General features: G+C 33.8%; 1 protein-coding gene across 1 annotated transcript; it reads right to left on the minus strand.

Moving 5' to 3' along the window:
- Window positions 1–5,594: 5,594 nt before the first annotated feature.
- On the minus strand, window positions 5,595–8,176 carry LOC112729700 (uncharacterized). The gene is made up of 3 exons (XM_029291031.1): window positions 7,852–8,176; window positions 6,499–7,494; window positions 5,595–6,415 (listed from the first exon to the last, which is right to left on the minus strand). The coding sequence occupies exons 1-3, from the start codon at window positions 8,174–8,176 to the stop codon at window positions 5,595–5,597; spliced, it is 2,142 nt and encodes a 713-aa protein (XP_029146864.1).
- Window positions 8,177–11,021: the final 2,845 nt, after the last annotated feature.

The raw sequence follows: 11,021 nt of genomic DNA on the forward strand, positions 1-11,021 counted from the left end.
TACACCTCTGCTGCGGATTCGTAAAAATAAATTAATTTAGCATCATAAACAGGGACAGTTTGTTATCTGTTTGTATTGTAGGTGGTGTCGAATGAAATGACGTCTCCGAAATACTCAAAGGCGGCTCTGCTTCTTGCATCGGCCCAAAAAGCCAGCTTAATCAATTGATCCTCCTCGAGTTCGAGCTCAAAAAAGAAATTCGGATTCTTCTCTTTCATTCTTAAGAAATATTTCCCGAATTCCTTTGCATCTTCTTGTTCGGAAACATTCCGCACTTCCCTGGTAATGTAATTCCTCACATCTTTTTCGATAAAATTTAACTCGCGGTGACCCCCGGCAGCCGCAACAAATGATTGGTAGGTTTTGCTTGGTCTGATACCGGCCTCCTCGTTATTCTCTATCGTACGACGAATGGACATGCTTAGTTTCCTGTGCTGTTTGAGCATCTCTGCTTTGCTTGGACAGCAGGGGTGTGAATGATCCAGCACAACCTTTGAAATGATCCAAGCACCGACATCCTTCAATGTGTGTATATAAATTCTTGCAGGACAGTTTAAACCGGCTGTCGGATTGGTCTTCTCGGTCGGAGATATTTTAGATTTCCATTTTCCCTCTCTGCTACATGTAATCAGTTGATTCTTAATCTCGTTTCCCTTCCTATTTGTGCACCGAACTCTTGTAGAGAAACCTGTAGCCTTGGCGTAGTTCCTGTAAAATTTTCCAGCATCTTCAAGGGTGGTAAAGGTCATTCTGACCTTCGGAACAAGCTCGTCATCAACAACCGAGAGAGGCTGCACAATACACCGTGTCAGAACTGTGAATACACCCATAGATATGATTCAAATACACCCAATAATGTCTAATATGATACACCCGAACCGCAACAACTCAACTACAGAATGACCTTTAAAGCCATAAACTGTAAATACACAGGCTGCAGAATACACCATGTCAAAAACTAAAAACACACCCAATCATGTCTGATATAATACACCTGAATAACAACAACTCAATTAAAATAACAAAAAACCAGTAAAGTGTAGATACACCCACACTTCTAGCTAAAATACACCCAAAGAAGAATTGATCTACACCCGAGCGTCTGCTATAAATTCCAGGTAATTAATCACAACTAATACATTGAATCGACAGATTCATGTTAACGTGTTACTTTCACAGTCAATGTTCAGCAATTTTTCAACTACACAATGCTATACAAATTACTGAAAGAAAATTCATACTAATCCTATGTAAATCAAACCTCAGGAACTTCGTTAGTTTCAAATTCATAATCCACTTTGCCTGGATTCAGCTGACAATCTGAGGTTGAATGATCCATTATCTTCAAAACGAGTTCAAACTTTGATTTCAGAAAATAACAAATCAAAATAGAAAACGAAGCTCGAGTTGCAGAGAGAGAAAAAGGTAACGTAAACGAAGAACATACCAGTGAGAAAAGGAGAGGAAAAGAACGATGGAGAAGAAGGAGGGAAGACGCGCGAGAAGAAGAACAACCAAATCTCAAAATAACAAAAACAAAGAAGGAAACAAATATTTTAAATTTGGTAGTTAGATATACGCGGGATGTTATATAGCACGTGTAATCAACGTACGTGGAGCAGTGCGTATTTTGATTTTATTGTTTAATGAACTTGTAAAGCATACAAACCATATGCAGAGCTTTTCCGAAAAAAATATCACTTAAACTTTAAGCTAAGTCTTTTGTACTGTTGTACACCATCATTCTTTTACTATTTTATTATTATTTGTCAGAATACTTTGACTATAATATCAGTGTTCTTGTTATGATATTTTTTTTCTCTTTCCACTTGGATTCTAATTTAGTAATTTTTTTATTTCTTGAAAAAAATGCACAGTACAATTATATGTTTTACTTTTTAAAATATTTTCTTAAAAATAGCAGATTTTCTTAATATTTTAACAATGGTTTATCATCAACTTAATATTTTCTTAGTATTTTTTTTAATAAAAGTGCATTGGTTGTCAATTTCCTTCGTATATTATTTTTTTAATATATAATTGCTTTAGATAATTATATATAGATTGAATACTTATACCTATAAATAAGACAAATTATAAATTTTGTTAAGATTATTGCTGCAATAACTTGATAATATGTACATAGATAATGTATTAACAAATAGTAATAGTTGCTAACATTAAAGTTTTTCTTGTAATACCAGAAAATTAAGCATTACAATCCTATAATGGCGAAAGGAATACTATTTTTTTTTCTGTTTGTCTTTCTAGTACTAATGCAAGTAGGTATAACCCTTTTTTTAGTCTTTTATTTTTTTTCCTCTAATTTTTTTATTGTTCTTGTGTTTTTTTTTTTAAATTAATAAGTTTTAGTTGTTATACAAATCCACTCAAATTATGAAATATATAATAATTTTGAAAATTAATGAAGCATAATATCTTACTTTTTAGTTAAATATAAATAAAAATATCTTTAATTATATCCACTCACATCATGTAAAAAATTCAAATGATTTCATGCGTAATTATTCTTACTTAGATATTCATATAAATATATTATGTGTATATAAAAGTAGAAATTATTTATAAGCTATTTCATATAATTTCAGTAGTAGCTGTACATATTGTATGTACAAAATAGCTTGATTATATTACATAAATGTTGGCTTTAGCATCAACATGTTTTGGAAAAGCATAATTTTTTTGTCTGGCTATGTCTTTGGGGGGCTCTTTCTATTGCTGTATTTCGCTTTAGGAGGAACATTTCGCACACGAATAGCTGTCCACAACGTTTCTCAGGTCAGGAATCGGTTTTACATTGTATTCGAGATTGTCCAAAAGTCCAACTAGTTTGGCAAGCTTTAGGAATCTCTGATTAATCAGTGGATTTGATGAGTTGGTTCTTACATAATAGCAAACAGCGTCCCTTTAGATTCTTTTCTGGTCTCTGATGGATTTGACATTCGAGGAATAACGAGATCTTTCATCCTCACGAGCATTGGACCACAGACATGGTGATTGGTATGGCTTTGTCATTGAAAAAAGAGTTTCGAAATATTTTTGAGTTTCAACGACTGTCTATCCCCTCCACCATTAGTGGCTCTTGGATTCTCCCTGGGTACCTTTAAAATTAATTATGATGCTAACTATCCTGGCAATGGTGCTCGAGTTGGTTTTGCTTGTGTTAGCAAAGATTGGAAGGGAATGTGGCAACGAGGCTGTCTAGGAACAATTAAGAGTCGTAGCATTTTGCAAGGAGAGTTGCTTGCTATTTGGAGAGACTTTCTTTTAGCATGGGACTTGGGACAAAGAGATATTATATGTGAGACAGACTGTATAGAGGCTTTTACTATTCTCTGGTTGATCTTGAGAGATGCAAATACAGTAGCAGACATCATAACAAATACTGCAACGAGGATCCTTTCTTCCCAAGTGAAACTTCCATTGCCTTGGAAAGAATTTGAGAATAGTATTCAACGAGACTGCCGAAACTTAAATAATTTTTTGTTTATTTTTTCTTTCTTAGTTGTTGTTTATTTTCTTTTAAGTCACCAAAAAAACATTTTCGTTAAGCTACGTAAGGTAACACTTCCAAAAAACTTTTGTGGTATGAATTACCTTGAAATTGGTATATGCACAACTATAAATTTAAATTCATATATTAATTAAAAAATGAAAAATTAGAATCAATTTTAATTTTATTTTTATTAACTTTTATCTTTTTTTTTTTTTTTACATAATAATCACCGTTAATAGAAAGTGCATTTGACGGGTTTTGAATGGTGTCCTTTGTAATAAACTTAACCAGGTACAATTGGCTGCATGAGACTTTTAGCAAATAAAATAAAAATCAATAAAATAAAATAAAATAATGTCTAAACTTTTTATTTCTCTCCATTCATAGCCTCATTCTCAAGATTGCAAGAATCGATTCTGTTAATAAACTGGTAAAATTATTAATTTAATAATTTATTAGTTCGACTGAAATTTAATTAAAATTTAACCGACTTAATTAAATATTAAATAAAATTATTAAAAAATTTATATATAATTTTAAATATATAAATTTAATAATTTTTAATTTAATAAAATTTAAAATTTCATAATTTCACATCATAAATGATCTATAATTAGAGACATTAATAAATAAATTTTCAATTAATTAGAGACACAACTTCACTTTTTTATTTTCAATATTGGGGAAAATCTGGTGTATTATAACGTTATGGGGTTGTATGGTGCTTCACCAAACTGTGACGACTGGGATGAAGAAATCGGACGGACCGATTTCACCACGGAAATTGGACGGTCCGATTTAGGGGCTGGGAAGGAACACAAATCGGACGGTCTGATTTGTGCCCCCAACCAGGTGTCACGCATGCAAGTGTGGTCCGGCACCCATTGTATGTAAAGTTTCGTGAATGAACCCCTCCCTCATTCTTTCACTTTCAGCAACCCTCTCTTCCTCATCAATCCCTCTCTAACCCCACAGCCATGGCCCTCCATTTAAGACGTTGAGAAAAAAAAAATTACACCACTTTGTAACAATGCCTAGAAGAAAAAGAAGATTAAGAGATGTTAATCGTTCGGAGCTTCACATTGCAAATTATCTTGATCATCCTAATTATGTAAGTTTTTATTTTAAAAAATTTTATTTTAAGTAAAATAATAATTATTATTAAGTTAGAGATTAGTAAATTATTATGATGATAATGTTAGAAATTAGTGTAGTAGTAGTAATAGTAGTAGTGTCTGAGTACTTTAATATGATTAGTTAAATTTTAGGAATTAGTAATGTTAGAGTATAATAATGCAGAGATTATAGATTAGTGTAATAAGATTATTTAGAAAAAAAAGATTATGATACATTATAATAAAATAATAAATTAATTATTGTTGTTAGCAAGTGAATGATAATAATAATGCTGTTATTAAAAATAGAGAGATAATAAATAAAATAATGAATATTAATGATTAGTTGGTTATTTATTATTTTACTTGATTAGTTGGTTATTGAATGTTTTTACAGGTACAAGCACTAGCGATAAAGGAAAAGGATACAACCTTAGAACTGATCCCCCTCGTCGGAGCGCTAGTCGGTATATCCCATCCGCTTTTAAAAAGGTTGCGAAGAAATGCAAGAAATTAGTCAAAGATGTAAGATGGGCGATGAGAAAATGATGTTGGACCTACTTATGTACCAGTTGTTGGAGTTATTTATTTAGAATGTATTTGACTTATTTATGAATCATGTGTTGGACTTATTTACTTATAATATATTTGACTTGTTTATGTATCATGTGTTGGACTTAGATACTTAGAATGTATTTGACTTATTTATGTATTATGTGTCGGGCTTAATTATTTAGAATGTAATTGACTTATTTATGGAAATGGTTGAGAACAGGTTTGAGAAATATTTGGTTCGGACCCGAATAGGGTAGCGAAGTCCGAGAAATAGAGGAAATGCTGTCGAAATTTTATAGAATTATAAGTTTCGTTCGAAGTAAATTTTTAAAAAGTCATACAATAACGTAGTACAATAATGTCATATATAAAAGTCATACAATATATAAAAAGTTCAAATTCATGCACTAATTCGCACCCGGATTATTTTCACCACCACCTTGACGACATCTACTACGGTTGTGGCCCTCGGCCCCGCATTGCTTACATCTCCTAGGACGACGCAACATTCGAGTGTCCATCTCATTCAAGAAACGAGTCATCCTTGGCCGACCTTTGGATACCCGTCTAAGGAATGGATTACCAACGAATCGAGGTCCATGATAAACAGGCCATGTTGTTGGATTCCCAAGTGGCTTAAATCTAGCCCTGTATACTCGTCGAACCTGGTCCATCTTGTAAACATCATGTACATACAGTTGCCAATCCAGACGTTGGTTTGCACAACAAACAAACACATGTCGACACGGAAGCCGGTCAACTTGGAACTCACCACAGTCACACCTTTGTTGACGGAGATCCACTGCATACTCCACACCACTAGGACACTCACGCACTTCGAATACCTCATTTTGTCGGTCAAAGCAACTAACTTGAATGTTACCAGCTGCCCGCTGATTTGCTTGCAGTTTGGAGGTTACAAACTCAGAGAACACATGTCCTGCATTAATTCTAGCCTCAGCCTCGGCTCTTTTCCGGGTGAACAATTCATTAAGCTTGTAAAACGTTGCCTTCACAAGTGCAGTGACTGGAAGATTGCGAGCCCCTTTCAGTACGGAGTTGATGCATTCCACAAGATTGGTTGTCATATGACCCCATCGATATCCCCCATCAAATGCTAAAGCATACTGCTCACGCGGTATGCGATCCAACCAGTTGGTATAAGCCTCACCCCGCTCACGCAAACGCTGATAACGCGTCTCGTACTCGCGAATTGTTCGCGAGTAACCTGTCAATTAAAACGTGACCCACCATAAAAAACCTCATCATAATAACTAAGTTAAGGAGTCAATGTAATCGTGAGTATCATACCTATGTTGACGATAAGCTTCTGCAAATACGGAGCCTTGAATTTTCTTAGAAAGTTGGACTCTATATGTCTGATGCAGAACATATGGAATGCTCTGGGAGGAGACCAAGCTCCGTCACTACGATCAACAGCAGACCTAATGGAATCGTGCCGATCGGAAATAAGGCCCACATCGTCACGTCTCACAACATGCTGTCGCAAGTTACTCAGGAAAAAGTGCCAGGCATCAGATGTCTCTCCCTCAACTATCGCAAATGCAATCGGCACGATATTGTTGTTGCCATCCTGTGATACTGCAACCAACAAACAACCCTTGTATTTTCCATACAAATGAGTTCCGTCTACCTGCACTATTGGCTTGCAATGTCTGAAGGCTCTAATACAAGGGTAATAACTCCAGAAGACTCGGTGAAGTACACGAATATTAGGAACCAAGTCATCTCCCTGATACGCAGGCATTGTTTGGAAATGAACAACTGCGGATGGCTCCTTGTGACACATAGCCTCAAACCATATCGGCAAGGCTTCGTACGAAGCTTCCCATCCTCCGAAAATTGACTCCACTGCCTTTTGCTTTGCCAACCATGCTTTGCGATAACTAATGGTGTAGTTAAACTTTGATTGTACTTCCGCAATAACTGATTTCACCCTAATAGACGGGTCAACTTCTACCAATGGCTTTATTGCTTCTGCAACTGTGTTGGAATCCAGCTTCGAATGATCTTGAGAAATGGTGGCCCTAGTACAGGTGTGACTACCATTGTACCTCCTTATCTCCCAACAGAACTTTCTGGACATCTTGCTCACTCTGATCAGCCAATCACATCCTGCATCATACTGGGTGCATTTAGCATAAAATGTCGTGGGTTCTGACTCATGCACCCGATAATCTACACCTCTGCGGATTGTATAATCTTTCATCGCCTTAATTACTGCCTCCCTAGAACTGAATTCCATTCCCACAGTAAATTCACCATCCGGCAGAAGGGGAAGCTCTGCTGCAATCACATCACAAATATTACAGTTGTCAGCAATAATAATCTAATAAATAAATGTCCTGTCCGGTCCAAATGAACTGATCGGTCCAAATGAACAGGTCCATACAAACGAATCGGTTGGTCCGAACGAACTGGTCGGTCCGAATGAACCGGTCGGTCTAAATGAACCGACTTGGGCAAATGAACCGGTCGGTCCGAATGAACCGGTCGATCCAAATAAACCGGCCGGTCCGAATGAACCGGTCGGTCCGAATGAACCGACTTGGGCAAATGAACCGGTCGTAACAATTTCTCCTAAACTAATAACCCATGTGCAAATCATACTTTTAGAAATCTTAATTTAAATTAATGGCGCACCTGCATTTACATATTGAGGAAACTCCGGTGCATGCATGGCCTCCAAATCCAACGACCGCATGAAACTCGGCTCCACAAACGGCTCCTGATTTGCTAGTGCATTTGCCACATCCTCCACATCTGCCACCATAGCATCGTCAGCTTGATCTTCGTCTACACCCGGATCAACGACCACGTAGTTACTTTCGAACTCTTCTTCACTATCACTGTTGTAATCCTGCAATTCAATATCTCGGTCTGCTGCAGATTGCTCGAACTCGATATACAGTTCGATAAACGATATTCGCGACCGACTTCCGAGATACACTGAAAACATTTCTTGCATACTCGCTTCGTCTGTCACGTATTTCGTTTGAAATTGCACGAACCCACCAAATACAGATATGGGATATCTGTACAGAATACACGATACAATCCTTGTTGTTTGAGAATCTATCTTCTCACAAATGATACCTTTTAATTCTTCAAATGACAGTGTAAATGGAATAATAATATCTAATAGATTTTGACACACAAATTTCACTCCTTCTGATGTTTGTAATAAAATTTGACCATCATAATACACTTTTAATCTTACTCTATCATCCATGATAATAGAGAAGAATAGATCTACAGAAGAAGAAGAAAAAGAGATCTAAAGAGAAAAATGTTGAGAGTTGGTGAAGAAGAAGAATGAAATGGGTTGAGTAGGTAAATCTATATATATATATATATATATATATATATATATATATATATATATATATATATATATATGACACTCAAATCGGACCGTCCGACCGCATGCATGAGCATTCGATATTTTTGGAACAAAGAAATCGGACGGTCCGATTACAAAACAGCCCGCCAAAAGTTTTTTGAACCTAGAAATCGGTGGGTCCGATTTTGGTTCTTATTTGAATTCTTCCTTAAATCGTACCGTCCGATTTCAATGCACCAAGCTTCACTTCACACAAATCGGAAGGTCCGATTTGTGTCCCCTAACCCCATGTAAGAAATCGGACCGTCCAATTTCAATCTGTCAGCTAAACGCCGTCACACTCTTGTTAAACACCTATAAACTCCATAACCCAGCGTAACACCAATCTAACCTTCATATTCAAATAAATTAGCCACACAATCACAAATAATAATCATCATGGTGAACAAAATTTACGAGAATTATTAACAAAATTAACTCAAGCAAATAAAATTAACTCAACAAACAAAATCCAACTAATCAACTAACAAAATTAACTCGGCAAATAAAATTCAATTTCTCAGCAACTCAATTTCAAACAACAATAAAACACTAAAACCATAAAAAATGATTCCAAGTCAGAGTACTTACTACTTAATCATTAATCTATTTATTGCAATTAATAACAAGCTAACAACACAACTAACAACTTTTTCCAGGACGGCAGGACCATTGTTCTGCTTATCAGTAGATGATTTGTTGGCACTGACACGTTTTCCTTTCACCTGCAAATAATACAAATCTAAGTGCCTTGAAGTAGATTTAAAAGTGGAGATGAACCACACAAATAAGAATATATATCATAGATGCCAAAACTAAATATGTGGTTTACGATTTCATTATTATACTGTCTGGTCGCAGGTTAAACCCAGGTTCGGAAAATAAGTATTATGTTCAACATTATATTAAAAAACATAATTTCCTCAACAATTTAAAAGGTCATTCCCATATCTTCAGAGCATTAAAACCAATATCCATGGGACTAATGATACGGGAGACTAAATAAAAACAGTGGCAGCAATTTAAAAGGCATTCTAATCTCCTTGTCTGCATACAAGTTCATCCAAATTCCAAGGTGACTTGCTTGATTAAATGATGTGCTTTGAGACCAATCCGAATAATGTTAGGTGTGTAAGGTCGATCACATTCGTCGTGTACACCTGAGACATCCAACAACAATAAATAGTGTCCGGGCCGGGGAAAGGGAGAAAAATAAATAATCATGGTCCAGGTATTTTTATGTTATTTATATGTTAATTTGATTAATATTTAACTATCAATGAAGCTCTAATACTTTTGCACATTCAATTAGCATTAAATAAGTATTTTAACTTAAAGAACTCTAGTTTTATGTCAACTTGACAATGAACATACAGTGTTTTTGTCAAAAACGAATCTTTAATTTTTAGGTAGAAACAATCTTCCACTATTAATAAGTGAAATAAATATATTGGTAATAAATTAGTTATGATATTAATCCAAACTTATCTATTGCTATATATTATTGTTGATAAAATTTGAGAAAATTTTACTTTTTTCTAAAAGATACTAAAATGACATTTTTTTTCTTTTTTACATTTTTTAATAACTTTTAAAAAACTTTATCTTTAACCTATTTTAAATTATATGTATTAATTATTGTCACAGTATCTAAATTGTGTATATTACTAATATGTAGTATTTATTAATTAAATAAAATCAATAACAAAATATTAATTCAAAATGAGTTCATGATCTTCATATTTAATTTTTTACATTCTAAAGTAACTATTTTTAGGATTAAAGTTTCTTAATTCTAATAGAAATTAGAATTTTAAATTTAATTTAAAAAAATTAAAATACTTTTTTAATTAATTTACATACAACTAAAAAATATTATAAGGGAGTCGAATTGTGCTTTTTGATCTAAAAATCAAAGACAATGTACATTATAAATATATAACTCTTCAATTTTTTCCAAATTTTTTCATTGATGTAATTATTTTACTTAATTACAAATTTTAAAAACTCAAGTGAATTTCACTACATCAAACCCAAGGACCATTTATATATAAACATGGCATAATTAGTCTCCTTATAAAATTTTCCTGTTTGTATTTTTTAGTCATTTTAATACATTATGTATCAAGTATATAAATTAAATACTATTAGAATTTAGAAGTATTTAACAGATTAATAAACAAAATAGTTAAATAAATATGTAAATAATTGAAAACATAATGCCAATTTTTAAATATACTTCATAATTGAATAAATAAAATGTTATTATTATAAATATATGAATAAATAAATTTGTAAGTAATTAAAAGAGATACAAAATTATGTATAGAAAAATGGTAAGTTGAATTAGAATATGAGCAATGTTACATAGTCGCTAGCATATAGTATTATTTTTTGTTAACAATAATTTATATCTATATTTACAGACGTT

This window comes from Arachis hypogaea, chromosome 12 (assembly GCF_003086295.3).
Source record: "Arachis hypogaea cultivar Tifrunner chromosome 12, arahy.Tifrunner.gnm2.J5K5, whole genome shotgun sequence".
Lineage (NCBI taxonomy): Eukaryota > Viridiplantae > Streptophyta > Magnoliopsida > Fabales > Fabaceae > Arachis > Arachis hypogaea.